At 39.5% G+C, this 21,005-nt stretch overlaps 1 protein-coding gene across 2 annotated transcripts; it reads left to right on the plus strand.

Annotated features, from left to right (window-relative positions):
* The first annotated feature begins 2,230 nt into the window (after positions 1 to 2,230).
* Positions 2,231 to 14,825, plus strand: pitx1 (paired-like homeodomain 1). 2 transcript variants are annotated; one of them, XM_042432254.1, is made up of 5 exons: positions 2,231 to 2,325; positions 3,440 to 3,494; positions 8,788 to 8,937; positions 10,162 to 10,364; positions 13,979 to 14,825. In XM_042432254.1, the coding sequence occupies exons 1-5, from the start codon at positions 2,323 to 2,325 to the stop codon at positions 14,525 to 14,527; spliced, it is 960 nt and encodes a 319-aa protein (XP_042288188.1). In that variant the 5' UTR covers positions 2,231 to 2,322; the 3' UTR covers positions 14,528 to 14,825. The 2 variants fall into 2 exon arrangements, with proteins under 2 accessions (XP_042288188.1, XP_042288189.1); XM_042432255.1 differs by lacking the exon at positions 8,788 to 8,937.
* The last annotated feature ends 6,180 nt before the right edge of the window (positions 14,826 to 21,005 follow it).

Below are 21,005 nucleotides of genomic sequence, written 5' to 3' on the forward strand. Positions count from 1 at the left end.
ACTGTCTGGATTTTCCTGCACAGATTCAGGCCTGAGCATTACATCACTGCATCTCACCTGTAGGTGCAGGACAAATATTGACACGTCCATTTTGATGGAGGAGTAACCTGGTGTGCTCCTGAGAAAAAGAAAAAAGAAAAATCAGCTGACGTGAGGAGAGGTGAGAGAGCCTTTGGTGTCTAGGAGAGGCACCACTGGGAAGGAGGCCTGTCCGTGTCCCGTAGGGAGGCCCGCAGCTCCCCTTTAATCCCTCCAGGATCCCTCTCTCAGAGCCGGGCTTTGCTTCGTGCGCAGCTCTTGGCCGAGTTAAAAAGGAAAGTGTAAGGGTGGGACAAATTTCACACTTTCTCCCATGTCTCAGGCCAAAAGAAGGAGCTTGTAAACCAAGTATGTGGGGCTGAAAATATTCTTTGCCACACAGACGCAGCGGTGGTTCAGATGGCGGGACTGGCTGTGCGTGAGCAGTAGATCTTGACTCTGGACGTTTAAATCCAACCTGAACGTGTGTTTGTGTCTCAACTATGAGATCAACAAGGATGCTGATAAGAACACGAATAATAATAAAAAAAAGTCTAAATCATTAGTAACGTCTCTTAGATACTGTAAATTAAATTAAATGATTTTTGTATATTTTATTGTATTTATTTCAATGTCACGTTCATGGATTTATTAAAAGTAGGCTATTCAGTCCGCAGCTTACAGTCTAAATCTGCTTTAATCTGTGTCTCGGCTACTTGTGGCCTACTACGTTACTTTGCCTTTTCAGGCCTTTTGTCTATTAATACAACTATGCGGCGAGCTTAATACCTCAATCATCAGTTTATTTGCTTTAGCCAAAGGACATGTGAGTGTTTTCGTCGTTTTCATTGTGTTTTGTCTTGTTACTCTCCGCCGCTGCAGCTCACAGACACACGAATGTTTCCATCTGAGCATGATCCTTTCTTTATCACAGTTATTTTATGTCAACAAAAGGATGCAAAAACTCTATTGCAAAAACTTTTGTAATGAATATTTTTTTTTTTAATCCAGCATTAAAGTCACAGAGCAGATATTAAAATATGGAATTAAAATGTTTTGATTAATGTAAAACCAACAACAGAACAAAACGGCGCTTAAACCTGCGTGTAAATATTAGGATATGAACAACTAATTGTTTAAATAACCATCTTTTAACAAACGCTTCAGGCCATAATTATCAGACGGCTTATTGTTGACCGAATCCATTAATTACTGAGAAGACAAACATTATTAGTGCTCGCAAACACAACGTAAAGGAGTCCTGCTGTAATTATAGAAATGAATTGCTGCCATCTGAGTAGAATATTGTGATTTTTCGTGTTTGACAAGAAAAGTAACAATAAAAATACAACAGTAAATGGTAGCTCGTGTGATCTATTAAGTTTAAATCGCTGTCTGTTTTTGATCTTTGTAAAATAAATAAATAGTTCAAGCACAGTAAAAATTAAAACATCTGCCGAGTCTGTTTGAGTGAGACTACTATAGGCCTAATGTTGAACTTTCAGTAGTCCAATAGTTTTATTCCCGTCCGATAATTCAACCTGAAGCCTTCCTACAGTGTGTGACTTCACAGAAACGCCCTTTAAAATGTGGATTGCACGTGATGCTCAATTAATGCGCATCATAAAAATACTCTTAAGCATAATCTTTTCCCGCCGAAACAGTTTTTCTTCTAAGCAACTGTCACAGCGCTAACACACAAATAATACAGAGGAAACTATAAGAGTAAACACACGTATTTTTAAAAAAATTCTATAAAATGTTTAAATCAAATCGGCATGTCACAGTATTTATTATTATTATTGATGATAATGATAATGATGATGATAATAATGATAATAATAATAAGAAGAAGAAATTAGAAAATGAGGATGAGGATTAAATTTAAGATGAAGACGAAGATTAGGAAGTGAGGATGAGGATAGGGATGAAGATGATGATGGTGAGTATAACGACTTGAATCAGATGAAGATGAGGATAAACTGATAAAGGTGAAGAAGCTGAGATAAGGAGGAGAAGGAGAATGAAGGTACAGGAGGATGAAGATGAGGACGACGGGGGAGGTGGGAGGCGGCGGGGGAGGTGGGGGGGGTTGCGGTCTCATGACGTCACCACGAGGCGTGCTGCAGAGCGCTGGCGAAGAAAACCAAGGCAGCGCCGCGGACACGCAACCAAAGCGCTGATTATCGCGGACGCAGCGTTTACGCGCAGCCGACGCTAAAGTGGATTTACTGAACACCTGCATGGGGAAACTCTGAGGCTTTATTCCTTTTTTTTCTGTCGTCTGCCTCTGCTGGGAACCAAATGGTGAGTAGAACACGCACCTTGTCTGCCTTGTCTGTCAGGTCATTGAATTTTGGCTTTGGGGGTCGGTCAGAAAGTTAGTAGGCATCTCGCTCTTGGTAGTTTTACGCTTCAGTACGAGTCAGACATGAGTCGGGGTTGAACACGATGGAGAAAACTAAATGTTGACAAGTGGTAACTCCGCTAAGCAGTGCTTGTTGTCAGGTTGCTGGGGTCAGAGAGGCAATTGACCGTAGAGAGGCCGGAGAGTGCGAGGAGCTTTACGCACAGCAACGGCAACTAGCCTATTTCTGGTATCAAACATTTTATTCAGCCAGCAGCTAGAAAAGAGTCAGCGATACTCCGACTGTCTGAGCATCACTGTCAGCATTTAGCCTACTGTGCACCAGTGTGCTCCAGACAAAATCTGTATTAATCCCTGACTCACGCCTTAAATGAACCAAATGAAAATAAGTGTAGGCGGGTGCGCGCATTGGAGCGTGTGACCTCTAAGGGACAGAAGAGAGATGAGTAAAGATTTACTGTGGACATAAAAGCAGTAAAGGGATTCCTGATAAGAGCTGGCTGTGTGTGTGTGAGTGTGTGTGTGTGTGTAGTATCATGGTATGGGTAAACTTTTTTTTATCATGTTGTGTTAGGGATGTCACTGCACTGAAGGCCCAAAGCATGAAGATCTGTGTTTATATTAAATATATTAAAGCAGAATAAATAACAGTTTTATATGTGTGAGGACATTTTGCTGTTTGATTTAATATTGCTGCTTAATAATGTTATTTCTATTATTATTTTATCGTGGCTGCATTGCCTTAGAATTTGCCTAATTTGTAATAACATTTGGGGGGGGGTTTTTACTGGTTTTTGAGAATTCAGACATGGACCCAGAAAATAGTCCAACATGAATATAAAGTTTCCTGTGTTGTATTGCAGTAGTTTATTATTATTGCACGGCTTAAACAAAACGTTTTGAACTAACTTGCAGCAGCAAAAAAATATTAGATTATAACACGAACACACTTATTTAATTAAAGAGAGGAAAAGACATGTATTTGATTGTTTTAAAGTCTTTGATATGCAGGAAATTTTCTCCTCATGCAAACCTCTTGTTCTGTGTTTTCAGGCAACTGGAATGGAACTGAATCTGTCCAAGAATGTGATTTCTTGCGGGGATCCAGGTATGACTTGTTCCCTGCTCGGTTTAATAATTCAATTGCTTCTGAGAGAAGTAGAGTTTTTAATTGTTTGACTGTGTTTACTGTCCATTGAAAAAACTAAAAAATTATCATGTAAAGCAAAAGGATGCTCTAGTCTTGGTTTGCAGTACAGTCTGAGCTCGTTGTTGATGATTCTTACAGCACACAGGGCTGTGCGTGTTCACAACCATCTGGCTTTTAGATACGATATGAGTGATATGCAGCGAATTAATGCGCGCGGCATTCAAGACATGCTGAGATGCAACTGGGGGAGCGCGCGGAAATCAAATGAAAGCACACTGAGACAAGCCTACAACATTTTCAACAGCGTATCCTACAGTTCAGTTTTTACACACAGCAATCTATTTTCTGTGTCTGGTTTCTTATTAGATGACTTCCTGGTGAGTTGTTTTGCCTTTGAAAAGCAAAAGGGGGGGAAAAAAGAGGGTAAAATTTCAAACCAGATGGACTGCAAGCATCAAAAAGCTCTATTCAGGAGGAAAATAGTTTCCCAAAGCAAAATATTTTTCTTATAGCATCCAATGAAGTTTTAGATCAGAAATAAAAAAAAGAGGTTTTTCTCTAAGCCTGGGTTTAATCACAGACCAAAAGAAAGAGCCGTGCGTAAAATGGAGACTGTAAAAACCTTGGAAAATATCTGGGGTTTTTAGACATTTAAATGCCAGACACGCGAAGAGGAAACTGGTTGTGTACAATCTATTTAAACCTAATTTTCTTTCAGGAAATAATCATTTATACTACTAATAAAATAGCCTCAACCTAAAAGCTTGGGTGCTAAATTAAAACAGCAAGACACAAAGTGGACACACAATTATTATAAAGACAAACTGGCTGAAGGAAATTAATATTAATAGTTGATGTTAGTATTTTGCCTTTTATTAAAGTTACACTGTAATCTATGTTGCAAAAGATACATTTTATCTGTTTTTTTGGAAGTCAAACCTCTGTTTTCATGTGTTACAAATTTATATTTTCACATAATGAGAACTAATTCCACCTCAACTCAAGTTATAAACCGTATTTTTAATATAAAAACCACAGCAAACAGCAGCTGGGTTGAGTAAATAGACAGTGTAAGCATGCAGAACTGCCTTACAAGGAGAGTGATTTAAAGGACATGAAAAAAAAAACACACATTTTCTGGCATTTTAATATATTTTTCTTATGGGTGTTTTCACTGTGATGACCATTAGAGGTGTTGTTTTATTTACACCTGTCAGGTTGTTTGTTGGTTGTCAGGCTCCAGGTCAAACAGGCCTTGGACCAAGCAGAGAAACCATCACCAAGGCAATAATCAGCTCTGTCCTTCTCCAGTTACCCACCGTGTCCAGTTACATCTCCACTGCTGCCCTTCCCTTGAATCTGCTCGCCAGCTTTAATTTTCGATATGCTTTGTTTTTGGCCCCGTGGTTAGCTTTACTTTACTTTGCTTGGTTGCCTTACAGCAAAGAGAGGGAAAAAAATACGCCAGGCGTATATTTTTGTGTGTGTTTGGTGTGTGATTAACGGCGTTCGCCGAGTTTATTTTCACTTCTTGGAGGAAAATATGAGTGTTTGCATTGCCACTGGCCTTTAACCTGTCCTGCCGGATGGAAAGGCTTTTTCACTCATCCATCACACGCAAGTGCCCTCCAGAGTAGAGGAGGAGCGGGACGCAGGCAGGGATGCAGGCTGAGGAGGTTGGGTATTTAGATTACCTCCATCTATCAGCCTGTAATATCTGCTGGGGGACAGAGGAAGGTAGAATCACAGGAACTATCACCTCCTCCATGGAAAATCTCCATGTGCTGTAAATCCTTGCCTTTATTCCCGTGGAGACTTAAAGGGTCATTGGGTTTATTGCGATCTGATTGTATTTTACTGTAGTGCTGCTGTGATATTCATATAATAGGGGAAACTTTTCAACTATAGTATTTTTAAGCCGTAGTTTCCCTGTAATAAACCTATTGGGTTTTATAAAACAGCAGTTTTGCTGATAATTTACGATATTGTATCTTTCTTAAATGTATTATAGATTGACTTTTTTAAGAATAGGCTACAACTGTACTACTGCCCCTAAATCACCGTGTATTAGCCCACCCAGCGTCATGCGCACTTACGCAATACCGCACGCAATGCACCCATTAACCCCCACTAACTAACACGCACCAGTTCCGACTTTCAGTCCATTCAGCCCTCAGACCTGCATAGTAAATAGCACCTGCTGACACGATGGGATGACCAGGTCCTCGAGGTCGCTTATTAAAAAATGCATCATCACTTCTCCTACACAGTGCTGCGCGCGCTCTACTGGTTACTCCCGTGTTTTCTGCCCCAAATATCTCATCAAAACCATTTTACGCAATTGGCTACAGCTCAGAAAGTCAGTAGGCAGATGGGGGATAGTAGAGTCCTGCCCATGGACGCTGTGGTAGCTATGTGTGAGGGTCGAACTTGTTCCAGGACTGACTGTACACAGCAGGCCACCATGACGCATGTTTGAGGTGGGTAGTCTTAAAAAAAAGGGATAATTCTGCTTTAAAAACCAAAACATGTGGATTGGTTGATAACAATTTCTACATATACAGATCTTTTTATTAAAATGAACGCATATAGCGGCCTTGTAACGTGTAGAAATATAATACAGGCCTTTATATGAGCCCTTCTCTCTTTAAAACAAGCTCTGTACAGACAAATATGGATGGAAAAAGGCAAGTGATTGTTGAGAGCTTGCACAATTGTCGTCTGAAAGGGCCTTCGGGGGAGTTTTCCGGTCGGACGGGGATCTCATGTCAAAAGTCACCGTCACACAATGGCCGAAAACGCTCGAGACTGGCGCCGGGGACAGTCCGAGTCAGTCTGTTAAGGCCTGAGCCGGTGCACATTTACCTGACACATGTAGGCTACAGGCCGGGACACAACAAGCCAATCACCACGCAGCCAGTAGTCACCCACGAAAAGGAAACTTGTAAAGTGAGGTTATTTGTGTTTTCAGTCTACTCATAGCCTAATTGCGCAGAGACACAATACAATGGGCTGTATTTTCTTAAATAAAAAAGGAAGAGCTGAATTCAAGAAAAAGTGAAATAAATTGGAAAACTGGGCAAACTAGTAATGGTTTCTCACTGGAGTGTGTGTGTTTCATTTTAGAAAAAATAAGATTTTAAGACTAACAGGCTAGTAAAAGGAGATCTACTGATCTTGCGCATACATTGTTACACGTGTGAAAATAGGGCCTATATGTGGGCATATTGGATAAGAAACAAATGACTGCTCAAAATAAAATTAAATACCATCTCTGACTTCCTTGGATAAAGAAATGGCCTCCGATAAGGCCTCACCTGGCGCCATTATGACGTCTGTGAGCAGTCGCGTTTTTTTTTTTTAAACAAAGAAAGTTTTGTTAAAAATGTCCAATTTCTACTTCTGCAGCTTCGGCATTACTACAAAATATGAATGCATATATCACTCCAGCGCAGCACATAGATCAGCAAGTCAACATCTGGACGAAGCTCTTTAGTTCTGCACACCGGCTCACTAGTGTTCAGAGGGTTACAGTTCACTTGAACTGTGCTGTGAGGCAATGCAAACACTGTGCACGGCTGTCAGGGATGACAGATTATAATCCAACTAGAAGACAGCCTGGAATTAACAACTCATTTGCATTTTTTTTTTGATTTTCACAGTTAGTTCTTTCTCAGCTTTATCTAAAATATACCACAGCATTGAATTGGTTTGGATTCCAAATGGCCTGAATACTGTCAGTCTCCACAGGGATATAACACGTAAACCTTAACGTCAGTGCCAATAAAACAGACTAAAGGCTCTTTATATGTCGTCATCACATCAGTAGCTAATGACTGCATTTTAGGTTATCTGTAATCACATCATATCAGCGGACCAGTCAGTCATAATGGGATTTGTGCTGAAAGTTTGGGATCCAACAGTGCAGTCAGAGTGGGATGTTGGGACACTGAGAGCATGTTGTTGGAGTTTCAACTAAGTTTCTATTTATGTTTGATTACAAACCGGCGGCTGTGCAGCGCAGACAGATCTGCTGCTGTCAACAGATTATTATTCACTGACTTATTTGGTAGAAAGCAGCCTGGTGCTGGAACTGCTACAGAAAACACGCAGCGCAGGTACAAAACACAGCGTGTGTTAAGCAATGAGAGAGAGAGAGAGAAAGAGAGAGAAAGAAAGAGAGAGAGAGAGAGAGGGAGCTCTGATCTGTCTGGCTTTTATTAGTCCTGATTGTTTATTTGTCAGAGAAAAAGAAAAGCGTACCAAGGAGCTGATACAGCGACTCTTGTCAGTTTACAGTGTCTCATTTAAACACACAATAATCTTCACGTCATCGTGCACTTTTCATTCTAAGGAAACAGTAACTGGGCAGGCCCGCGTGGATAGCAAATGTTTATTCAGCTCAGTACATATCCGAGATATAGTCTACATCGTGTGGGAGTGTGTGTATAAGCGCACCCAGCTGCGTTACACCGGGCACATTTCAAACATGCCTGCACGAATAAAAGGCCCATTTTACTCCGAGAGAGCAAAGCGTTGCCCTGCGCGCCCCCGATAGATAAACCCGCTGGAGAAAAGCAAGTGAACGCTGCAAAACATAACCAGACATCCAGTCTAATACTGAGCCTATGTTCAGGTAACAAACCTACCAGCAGGGTATAAATTCACTTGGTAGGAATAGTCTGTTTTGCTTAGATGGGTCGCTTTTGATTTTTTTTTTTTCCTTCCATCCAAACTTGATTAAAGACATTTGCATGCGTCAAAAAAACAAAACGTCCAATTAATTAATCGCACGTTTTCCAATTGTTTTAGCTTGACGTCAGACTAAATATCTTGTCTGGGTGGATATGTTTTCTTGCAGCGGGCAGTGGGTGGGACTCGCTCGTTTTGGGGAGGTTAAACGCAGCAGATGGGTGGGTCTCATGTGTGGGTTGGAGAGACGGAGCTTCCTCTCGGTCACAGCGGGCAGAAGCTTTTCTCTGCAGCGGATAGTAGGAGTGCGCGCTGGGCCGTCACTGCTGCAGTGGAGGGAAAAGGGGGGCTGGCTGTGTGATTTTTTTTTTCTTCTCTCTTTCTTTCTTTCGTGGAAGGACAAAACTCTCGTGGAAATTCTCCCTGCATGCTTAATTCTCTCATGTCGCCGTGTGTGTCTGGCAGCGGGTGGATTTTTTGTAGAGTAGCTGTTGAGGAAAGCTTTGTGCAGCCCAGGATTCACCCCCGTTTCCTCTTTGTACGCATCCTTCTCTTCAAGGTGGGATGAATTTGGACAGAATCGCTGAGGCAGTGAGAGCACCGCCGCCCCGCGACGTGGCGCCCGCGTTTCATTTACCCAGAACTTCAAACAGCAGTCGGGAAACTTTAGAGAACTCAAGCAGCGAGTCTTCAGACACAGAGTTGGCAGGTACACAGTCACAGAGTGCTTTTAGCAACTCGATTCCTTCTTCTAAGTGCAATAACAGTTTATTGAACGTCTGCCTAAGCAAGTTTACGGTGAGCTGTCACAGCTTAAAGCTACGGAAAAGGGAGACTGAATATTATAGTAAACATGTAGTTCCAGTGTTGCGTATTCTTACTGTAATGACGAGTTGTTTCCTTATGTTAGGACGTAACATCCACATGGATAAATGACATCAAAACACATTTTAAATAACTTGATCTGTTTCTCTCCAGTTTAATGCGCACAAATACAACAGAATAAGTAATAGTTCAGTTTTGTTACACCCCCATTGTCTGTTTGTTGCGCTGGCTTGAACCAAACACTTGGCAGGATCCCGAGGTCTGTCAGGGAAAAATGTGCAGAACAGTCTGGCCTGCTGTCAGTAAATGCATTAAAACAAACTATAAATATTGGGCCTATCCACCAAGCTAAACTGAAAGCCAGAAGGTCTGAATTAACAATTCTTAAAGAAGCTTTTTGTTCTTCAGCTTTGCCACATTTTTCAGAAAAAAAAAACAGATTTTGTTTTCTGTCTCAGTTGTCAAAGGCCACATGAGGAAGAAATAGTTCATAGGGGTGAATGTTATTAATTCCTCCTTTCCTGAGTGGAAATTATTTATAGGGCTTAAATTATAAATGATGTTTTGGCTTCAAGTTTTAAGTTGCTTTTTTATTTTTGGTGAACATTCAAGAGAGTATTCTGACTTTGTGATTAACCTTTGCACGTGTTGACCCTTCAGATTGACGAGGCAATCTTGTTAGGACACGAATACAAGATAGCCGTTGGGAGATAAGGGAAGACCTTGTCGTAAAGAACAGTAATATTGATCTATCAGTGTAAACCGAGGCAGAACTAAGTGTGTGTTTGAAAGAATCGATACAAAACTCCCAGACATATTTGTAAATATTTGGATTTAGTCGGTCATTGCTCCTCTGTGACTTATTTTGAAGAACTTTATGAATAGTTTATATATAGTTTTGGCTTTCCGTATTGCATTCTGTCAGGCCTTTTATTTGACCCTGAGCTTTAATTATCCTGCACGTTGCTGCATTTAATTCCACTCTGAAATGTTTAGGTGCAAATACTAACATCTTAAATGCAAAAAAAAATATCCTCTGTTTGCATGCTATTCCAACTACCTTACAGCTGCATCATATTGTATTTCCACCCCAATTTACAATCCACAGAAAAGGAGAGGAGCGCTGAACATAGGAGCGATGACGGGAACGCGGACGATCCCAAAAAGAAGAAGCAGCGGCGGCAGCGGACTCACTTCACCAGCCAGCAGCTGCAGGAGCTGGAGGCCACTTTCCAGAGGAACCGCTACCCGGACATGAGCACCAGGGAGGAGATCGCCGTGTGGACCAACCTGACCGAGGCCAGAGTCCGGGTAAGAAGCCAGCAGGCGGTGTTTTAAAGTTTGCGTAATGCGTGCGTAAAGAAGAATTGACAAATAAATTAAAGCGTTCTCGGGTGATTCTTTCGGACAGGAGAATTCTCAATTATATAAATAAATGAAATAACTCAAGACACATGGACCAAATAAATAATGAAATGCTGAGTCAAACACCCCGAAATAAACGATTTTAAGAAAACTACCGTTACAACAAACAGCAAATTACAGCAAAACTAAAACTTTAAATTAATGGATTGGAATGAAAGTCGTATGATAAGCGTTCCCACTAACATTTGCTGCTAAAATGACCATTGATTTACCTAAACCGAGCTAAAATATCTCCACTGAGGAAGTCGACACAGACAGACTCGCTCTCCCTGCATTTATGTTTTATATCAGGACAAGCCGATAATAACGTCCACTCTTATGTGAGGCATTGGGGTCTGTACTGTCGATACAGTGTCGTCACTTGATCCTGTGCTCTTACTGAATGAAGAGTGAGTGAAAATCCAGCCTGTCTCATGTAAATTACTGCGGTGATTTTACATTTAATCTGTGACATAATTCAGAGATGCCTTGAAGAAAATCCGTTGACAAAAACTGGGAGATTTTCAGAAAAGCAGTGTTAACTTATATGAAGTTACACATGTAATTCCCAACACCGCGCGCATTTCTGACACAAGCGGGACTAAAACTGCATGTTTAAAAACAAAAACAAAACACGCATTTCATGTTGAAAATTTTGCAGAAAATGCAAGATGTCTTAAACTATTTGGATGTGTTGGAAACATCCATTTTTAAGGGTGTATCCGCAGTGCTAATGGAGCGTTTGTGTTTTGATGACATCATCACCAGTCTGGACCCCTCTTGCTTCCCGTAGAGGAGACTGTTCATGCAGCCAAATCTACCTGGAGCTGTGCAACATAAAAAAACAGCATGTGATTATATTTATTCAGCAGGACGACGATAAATTTACCAACTTGAGGAGGGGTGGGAGAGGGGGGGGGTCACATTTGAATAATATCTTATTTAACCAACTTTAGCAGATTTGAATTATTTTAACTTCATGGTCCATTTAAAACAGAAAATAACTGACACATTACGTTGCTTTTTATTTTAAGTGGCTGAAGAAATGTTGGACTCCTCGGTGTACCCCGTTTTTATACAGGTACTCACGCAGGTTGCCGTTTTCTGGACGAGAAAAAAAAAACTTGACGTAAGAAACGTGCGTTAAACACGAACAATAGCTGCTGGTTTTCATTTACAGCAACTGGCGCCTGGCGGCCTGTCCTTGCAAAATCCACCGTCTCAAATTGCATAAAAAATGTTAAAATTGAAGTGCAGGGAAGTAAAAAAAAAAAAAGTCTCAGAAGTAGTTCAGAGTGCTGGATTTTTCATTTCTGAAGCCAAGAAGTGGTGAATTATACAAACAGCGCTGCCTTTTATTTGGGCGGAATAAAAAGAAAACATTGTAAAAACCGTAGACTGAGTGACAGCGCAGGATGAATATTTCAGACTCATATTTAAGCTTTTAGTGAAATATATTTTGTCATTTAAGTGTTTTGACTTGACCTATTAATGCCATTTAATCAAGAGAAACAGATATGTAGTGGGGTTAACTATTTTGAACGTTGCCAACTATTCGTTTAATTAGGTTTTTGCTTGTTAACATGGCATTAAAACCCAAAGTATTTTATTTAATTTAGTTTTTGGCTGAAGCCTCTCACACGAGTCGAGGCAGTGCCGTGAGACGCAGGCTGCGTATTTCCTGCGCAGCTCTCCTGTCACATCGCTCAAGGCTTTTGTGGACAATTTGTCCGCAGCACCCTGTTCCTCGCGGGACTATAAATAGCCGCCGTGGGCCTGCTGTGATGATACCACTTGTAAACTGTTTCTACTATGAATTAAAAATGACTCTCAGAGTGCCGTCTAACGGATATTTTGTCAGGTTTCGATAAGGCGTGAAGATATCCAGAGGCCCGTTTCTGATTCATTTACAGTCACCCGCCTGTGCGCGCGTGATTCATGTTGTAAACATGTTGGTTTTATTTTGGGGAGTCTGACCTACATACTGATGTATACACTGAGGCCTTCATTTTACCGGCATGCAACGCAGAAATAAGTCTCATTGCATTGCTAGATATGGTGCAATAAAAATTACTGTCATAACAAGAGTTAAAACATATTTTCTTTACAAGGTTTTCAGTAAAAAATATTAAACATTCAAATATTATTACCGTGAAATGTTTTATTTAAAAAACGCCCAGGACTTTTGTTGATCATTTAATTATTTTTTTCTATCCAGAGCACATTTAACACCTCGTGCGCAAATAACTAAGCACAACTGAATATAAATGTGGCTTAAAAAATAGAAAAAGGCTTTAATAAATAATCTACCATAAACAACACAAACAAAAAGCAGCAGTTTGGAACTGACAGCTACTCCTTGGGCTAATTGTAGCTACTGTTTCACTTTAAATAGTGAAGTCTTTGTTTTCAAATATACTTTGATTTTACTGAAGGATTTTGAAGACTGAACTAATTTAAATTAAGGCTCCGCTGCTGAAATCCGGATTGATTGTGATGGTTTTAGTCGAGTGTTTCAATGCAGGGATTTCAATTTTTAGTTTTAAATGCAACACAGAGGCACCGTCCATCCTTAATATGTTTTCATCATTATTTCATTTAACAGCTCTCATACTAATCTCCAGTCAAGACTGAGAAAAACTGAACACTGAGTTATTTTTGTCTCTATTTTTAAAGGCCCAAACTGATTTTTGTGATCATAAATAAATAACTGTTATATTTATAGAGCCTAACTAAAAAAGGTTTTACAATGAGGCAAATAAGCCTTTGTGTGTTTCTCAAATGACCACAACTGAAAATTGCAGAAATACAGTCCGGGCCCTTTTTTATTATTATTATTATTTTGTGTTTACAAACTGTTGTAAACGGAGCTCTCCGAGTCAAATCTCGAGACATCTGAGAATATTAAACAGATGCACTTATATCAAGGAGCTGTCAATCAATTTTTGGAGGGCATGCAGCTTCAGATTGTGAGTTTCGCTGCGGGCTTTTCAATGTGCCTCTAAAATCAAAGATCGTTTTAAAAGAAATGCAGTTGCACAAGTTTAGAGAGACAATCAAAGATCATTAATTTAGAGTTTTAAAAAAGCACACACACATTATTTTGTATTGGTTACAGTGTGGCCTGAACACAAACACACCCTACAGGCAGCAGCACTTATGGGGATCCAACAAGGGTTTGACCCCCCCCCGGTCAAGTAAATGCTCACAGAAATATTATTTAATTATTAATATTACATGATCTACAATTTATGATATTTAAGGAAAAGCCACTGCAGCGTCAGTTCTAATGAAAAGTCGGATTTTATAACGTGATATTACAACATTATATGTCTTTAAGATACTGCAGGCTTCGGGTTAGTGCCACACTTGTGATGTTTGTAGATTTTGGGGGTTATAAGACACGGTGGAAGTGAAAAGAAAATTCACATTTTTGACTGTTTCGGGGGCCTCTTGGTGACTCTGCTCCGCAGCTGTCTGTTCACGTCCACATGTATATTAACCTTGTGTGTCTGCTCCAGGTGTGGTTCAAAAACCGCCGGGCCAAGTGGAGGAAGCGGGAGCGGAACCAGCAGATGGACCTGTGCAAGAACAGCTACCTGCCGCAGTTTAGCGGCCTGATGCAGCCCTACGACGACATGTACCCGGCTTACACCTACAACAACTGGACAAACAAGGGCCTGACTCCGGCGCCGCTGACCACAAAGAACTTCACCTTCTTCAACTCCATGAGCCCCCTCACCTCGCAGTCCATGTTCTCGGCGCCAAACTCCATCTCCTCCATGACCATGGCCTCCGGGATGGGCCACTCCGCCGTGCCGGGCATGCCTACCCCGGGTCTGAATAACATCAGCAACCTGAACGGGATCGGCACGTCCGGCATCAACTCTGCCATGTCGTCATCCGCGTGTCCGTACGGGCCTCCCGGCTCTCCGTACAGCGTTTACCGGGACACTTGCAACTCCAGCCTGGCCACCCTCAGACTCAAATCCAAACAGCATCCAACCTTTGGATACAGCGGCCTGCAGAGCCCCGGATCGAGCCTGAACGCCTGTCAGTACAACAGCTGACGGGCCAAAAACGGGGCCTAAATATAAATAAATATATATGTGATGAACGGACACGGTGTAAGAGCTTATAGGCTACCTGCGGATGAAAAAAAAAATCAAAGACAACTAAACTGGATTAGTTGCAATCATTTTTCAAAAAAAATGGATTATGCGGGTTATGTGTTTACCATTGAACTTGCACAGCAATTGAAATGTCCAGGTTTTTCGGATTTTTTTTTTTTATGATGAAGACGTGTTACATTGCTGCATTGTACATACATAAATGTAAATATATACAGGCCTAACATATGAAACAGACGATGGGATTTTTTTTTTTTTTTTTTTTGTGCTTGCTTGCTTTTGAAGACTGGCTTGGGGAAGAAGGGGGAGGGAGAGAGGGGGGGAGGTCTTGACCAAAACAAGGATTTGCAAGAAAAAAAAATAAACTGTGTGAGCATATCATGAATCCAGACTCAATGAAAAAAAAAGAAGAAATATAGCATTTATTGTACATATTTTATACTGCTTCTGTGTGCTTTCTATTTACCGTCTATGCAGGGTGCCACCGGCCCGTTACTTTCAAATGTTTTTTTTTCTTCCCATTTTGTTTGCTGAAATCTAGAAAACCACGCATGTTTAACTTGAGTGCAACGTGTTTTGTACGATAATGTAAGACTTTACAGAAGTGAGTTCATTAGCCTAAACTGTATACAAAAAAAAAGGTGATTCAAAGTCCTCATGTGTTTATGGTAACATGTTTGTTTGAATAAACTCCAGGAAAAGAGAGGTTTATTTCAAGTATGTTTTAGAGGAGACAAGCCGCAGTGGTCCAGTTTTTCCCCCCCTAAGAGAAGCAAAATAAATAACTTGGCTAAAAATCCGCAGCCTATTGATCCACACAGTTTAAAAGGATTATCTCAGAAATATGAAGATTTTTAAGGATTAAAAGGACTAGCCGGTAGTTATCTGGGTTTTACGCACGATATTTCATTTTTTTCTTTTGTTCATTTTGAAGCTTATTTTTGCATTATTGTGTATTTATTTATTTATTGCACATCAAATTACACTTTCTTTGTGGATGGAAATAAATCCACTGAAGTTTATACGCATCTTTCAAACTTCTAGACCTTAATATTGTCTAAATTAATCGGATTTAATAGGATCATTGTCTAAACCCTTATTATGGACTATTGTAGGCTACTATTATTTGGTGAGGTTTGATACGAAGAGTCCTAAATGCGCTCTTGAAATGTTTTATTTTATGCTACACAGTATCGAAATATTTATATTATTTTGACTTGATCTTTTCTCTAATCACACTATGATAACACAAGATTAAATTTGGTTTGACTCAGGTTGAGGTTTGGCAACTATTTCGCAGGGCCGACTTCCCTTTTAAAGAACATCCTGTAGGTGGTTTGGAGTGTTTCAACCTCAGATGATTATATCCAACCTGCATATTTTACACTAGATGAAAAAGCAGCTTGTATGTGAGTCGAAGCCGTTTCTGTTCTCAATTTATTTGAGCCGCAGAAAAATACGAAACTCTGAAAACAGAATCGAGTCTGTCTCAAAATGTGTGAAACACCTCCTAGAAAATATGCTTATTTTTAAAAAAGTAGTATCTTAGTCCTCCTTTGGCGATAGTGCAAACAAAATGAATTTAATCAATACCATATCTTGTTTTCTGACGCCTGCAGAAATCCCCATATCTATATTACTCACCATTGGACTGATATTAGCGCGCAGCACAAGTGATTGTGTGCTTTAACTGATAGTGCACTGTGAAGGACGGATGTTAGGATTAGAGCCCAGCCTTTAATAAATCATCACATGTACAACAGGCCAATAGTGACTAATAAAATGACCTATGCTACCTGCAGAATTATTACATGGTTTATACGATAGTGATTTAGACACACAGTTGTTGCAAGTCATCAAACTTTCTAAAGTAAACCAGCGTCTAAAGGAATAATAGTGAACTTCTTATCAGTATTATTAGAAACTTTTTGTTCTTAGTCCATATTACTCCAGGCTTTACATGTCCTGTTTTTTCCATTTTAATTTTACATGCTAATATTCCTGTATTCTTCCCATTATTGTTATATAGGAGACTTAAAACTCAGTCAGTACTGATATTCCTAAAATAATGATTTAACCATAACCTGAAGAGTGTCTGTGACACTCAAAAGTGAATTTATCTTGACCTCATGGTTGCTTTTTGAGAATTACCTTCCAACAGAGGGCCTATTTCTATTATATTCCTATAATATTATATCTCGACTTGTGTCCTGACGTGTGTCTGTAATACTCAAAAGCGAGTTTATGGTGGCTTTTTGGTAATTAACCTACAATCCTCTAATACTTCTATTATATTCCTCTAATATTTTATCTTTACTTGTGAGTGTGATACTCAAAAGCGAGTTTATGTTGACCTTAAAGTGCCTTTCTCGGGAAATGTATTTCCTGGTGATTCTACTTTATTTCTATAATATTTTACCTTAACATGTAGCGTGTCTGTGATATGAATTTATGACCTTAAGGTACTTTTTTGGCATTTTTATTTCCTGTGGTGTATATAATATTCATATAATATTCTATCTGGACGTGTAGCGAGTCTGTCACACTTAAAAGTGAGTTTGTGTAGATCTTGGGAGCGTCTTGACGATTTTTTTTTTCCTCCAATGATATTTCTGTAATATTGTACCATAATGTGAAGTGAGTTTATGTAGACCTTTCGTTTTGGTGATTTTATCTCTATATGCTAGTGAGTCTGTCACACTTTAAAGTGAGTTTATGTAGATCTTAATGTGACTTTTTGGTAATTTTATCTCCTATAATATTCCTATAATTAATCACACCTTAACATGTTGTGAGTCTGTCACACTTTAGAATTTATGTAGCCCTTAAGGTGTATTTTTTGACAAATTTATTTCCTATAATATTTCACTTTAATTTGTAGTGAATCTATGGCACTTGAAGGTGAGTTTATGTAGCCCTTAAGGTGCGTTTGAGTGATTTTATCACCCATAATATCTCCATAACGTTTTATCTTAACATGTAGTGAGTCTGTCACACTTCGAAAGGGACTTAATGTAGATCTCAGGAGCGTTTTGGTGATTTTATCTCCTATAATGTTCCTTTAATATCTTCTCTGAACATATAGGCTAATGAATCTGTCACATTTAAGAGTTTATGTAGATCTTGAGGTGCCTTCTTGGTCATTTGATCTCCTATAATATTTCACTTTAATATGTAGTGAGTGTATAGCACTTTCTGGTGAGTTTATGTAGACCTTTCGTTTTGGTGATTTTATCTCTATATGCCAGTGAGTCTGTCACACTTTAAAGGGAGTTTATGTAGATCTCTAAAGTGTTTTGGTGATTTTATCTTCTACAATATTCCTATCATATCTTCCCTTAACATATAGGCTACTGAGTCTGTCACAATAAGTCTGAGTTTATGTAGGTCTTAAGGTGCCTTTTTGTATATGTAATATACAAGAAGAAAATGTAATAATTGTAATATTTCACTTTAATATGTAGTGAATCTATGACACTCTCAGGTGAGTTTATGTAGACTTACTGTAGGTGCGTTTTGGTGATTTTATCTCCTGTAGACAGATACGACTGGTTACTTTTAAAGTTAATATTCGTATATTAGACGCACTGTGTTGTTTCTATTTCTGTAATTCTTTTTACTTACTGTCACAGGTTCACTGAGGCTCTTGTCGTTGAAGTTTACCATTTATAACAAGTCGCAACAGCAAAATCAGCAGCGCGCGAGGCTTCAAATTCTTTCCTTGGGCGCGCCCGCGTGCACGACGGAGACAGAACATTTACTCAGGGCGGGCATGCGCACTGGCTGTAAATGCAGCTATGCGCTTTGATTTGGAAATGTTTGACGGGAGTACAAAGCGCACTCGAGGCTCATGGTGATTCGCAACAAAAACAAAGCGCGCACGCAGTTGTAAATGTAAACCATAATAGTTGTTTCCAGTAATAAATACGACCTCGCGGCACCGTGAACGCGCCTCAACCTGGAGGGCAAAGTTCAACACGCTGCTTTATTGCCAGTAAATATTTGAACTAGTCTAGTAATGGGAACTCCCCACTTTCTCTCAATTTCAATCTCTCAACAAAATAGGTTTGAATGTGTCTATATTGTATATCTAACCAGGTGTGTGTTGTGTTGAGTCAGTGTCTGTTCTCGAGAGTATAAGGTCACACATAAAAATGACTTAAATTGTACACAGTGATAACTGAAGGTAATATCATGTGTGTGTGTTCTCTGTGAAATACAGCTCTTACTCACACACACTCTGATACAGAGTGTGAAATATAACCTACTACTGTATATACTGTACATCTTTGGCTTTTGGACTAGTTGTAGGACAAAACAAGCAATTTAAAGACATGTCCTTGTTATTGTTAATGCCTTTCTGCCATTTAATTGGCAAAATGCTTAATTGAGTAATTGAGAAACGACTCAGAAGATTAATTGTGAATGAAAATAATAGTTGCAGCACAACAAGTGAAGGTCACAGCATCAAAAGGGGAAGACTGCAGCCAAACTGGACGCAACATTTTCACCACTGACACTCAATGCAAATTAACCGCAATGTAAAATCAAAACAGGATGAAAGAGAAATGATGCTGGACTTTAAAATGTCATCACAGACCTTTTACGGTTAGTTGTATAACTGCTTACTCAAGAAGAACTCAACCAGGAAATTTTGGGTTTTTTTAAATACGTCATCATGCTTCATTTTATACTTTTATTTGAATATCTAAACAACAATACTGGCTTTCCATAAGGCCTCTTTAGACTTTAACTGCTCTCAGCTTGGCCACATTGAGGCAAGTCTGAATTACCAGCTGGGCAGAACAGGCAACTTCCACGGGGCCTCCAGATCCCAAGGAGATCCCCAAATATTCATTGTTTTTGGTATTTGCACCACTGAATATTAACTAAGGTTGGTCCTGCACTATTATGTTGTAGCCTTATATCAAAATTTAGTCTTTTATTGTTTTAAATGTCATTGAGTTCACAGGGTGCGTATTCCTTGATAAAGTTGTGTTTAATCAGATTATTGCTAAATGACTGACATAAAAATCTGGAGTCACGTACTATTCAACAGGAGTTTATCTGAATGTCATGTACATCCTGCTGTGTGCACATGTTTAATGACCACTTGAAGGTGACAGGGTACATACACAACAAACACAACATGGATGAGGTTAAACTGTAGAAGACTATAAAGGAAATGGAGTAAACAAACAAAGAGACAAGTCAAATAGGATTTGAAAATATACTGAATGGTTGCACAAAGAAGGCAACAACCACTTTCCTTTTTATTTACTTATTTCATCTAACTTTTTGACATACAACAATGTAACAAGAGGCAGTATGTAGTATTTTTAGATGCCATTTCAATGTCACACTTCTCTGACGTGACATCTGAATAGTCTCTACAACCTTGTCGATCTGGTGTGCCCTAATTAACAAAACAAGCGCTTTTAAACCGAGGCCTCCCCTCAACTATGACTACAATGCTGCTGAGCTTCTGTTGGTTTTCTGCTGCCAGGTCCCTGCAGCAGCTCATCTGATCCTGAACCTACACCGCTGCATCCTATAAACACACCAAGTCCCTGTTTAGATCCACACCTGCAGTTTATTCAGTAGCCTTCCTGGTCTCTATAATATAACAACACTGGCCCTGTAATCAAACAATAGCAGCGCCAGCCTTCATCTTTCTTAATGAGTGTGACATTTATCTCTCAGGGTGCCAGGCAGCTGCTGCAACCCAAAAACAAGACATTAGTCCTATTTGTTAACTGCAGACCATTTTCTAAAGCACACCATATTTTTTAAAGCTTTTTAAATGTTTTTCCAATCTTCCAGGAAGCTTTTGATTTATGTTCATTTTCATATGGTATGAAAATCAAATTGCAAAGACCTGAAAAATGCATGAGATGGAAAATCCATCACAATGAACATCTTGTCTGCTTTTATTAATGTCAAAGTGATATTGTGTTGTAATGCAGTGCAGAACCTCCAATCAATCAATGAAAGTGAACACTTAGTGTGATAGGTGACTTATATATAAGCCCGTTTCAAAAGTGTCTGCATGTTGATTTGGTACAATACTAAAATTAATCAAAAGTAATGGCTGGTTGGAAAGTAGGAAAAAATGCACACAGTCAAAAAAAAGTTGTGGTATGCTTTGAAAAACTTGTTGATAGTGATGTGAAATATGCCTGATTTGTAGTAGCAAAAAAAAGCTAAAACGTGCACACAAAAAAACTCGGTGTGGCCCTTTAGCTGCACAACATTGTCCTGGAGAAAAAAAAAATCTTTTCTTTTACAATTACATGAAGCTTTTTCAGTTCTCAAACTCACAAAGAACAAAACAGGAGAGTTAACCAACAGGCTGAATCCCGAATTTCTGTTCACATTCGATTGCTTTTGGATTACTGTTGCCATGAAACACGTATCA

Source organism: Thunnus maccoyii, chromosome 13 (assembly GCF_910596095.1).
Source record: "Thunnus maccoyii chromosome 13, fThuMac1.1, whole genome shotgun sequence".
NCBI classification, from domain to species: domain Eukaryota; kingdom Metazoa; phylum Chordata; class Actinopteri; order Scombriformes; family Scombridae; genus Thunnus; species Thunnus maccoyii.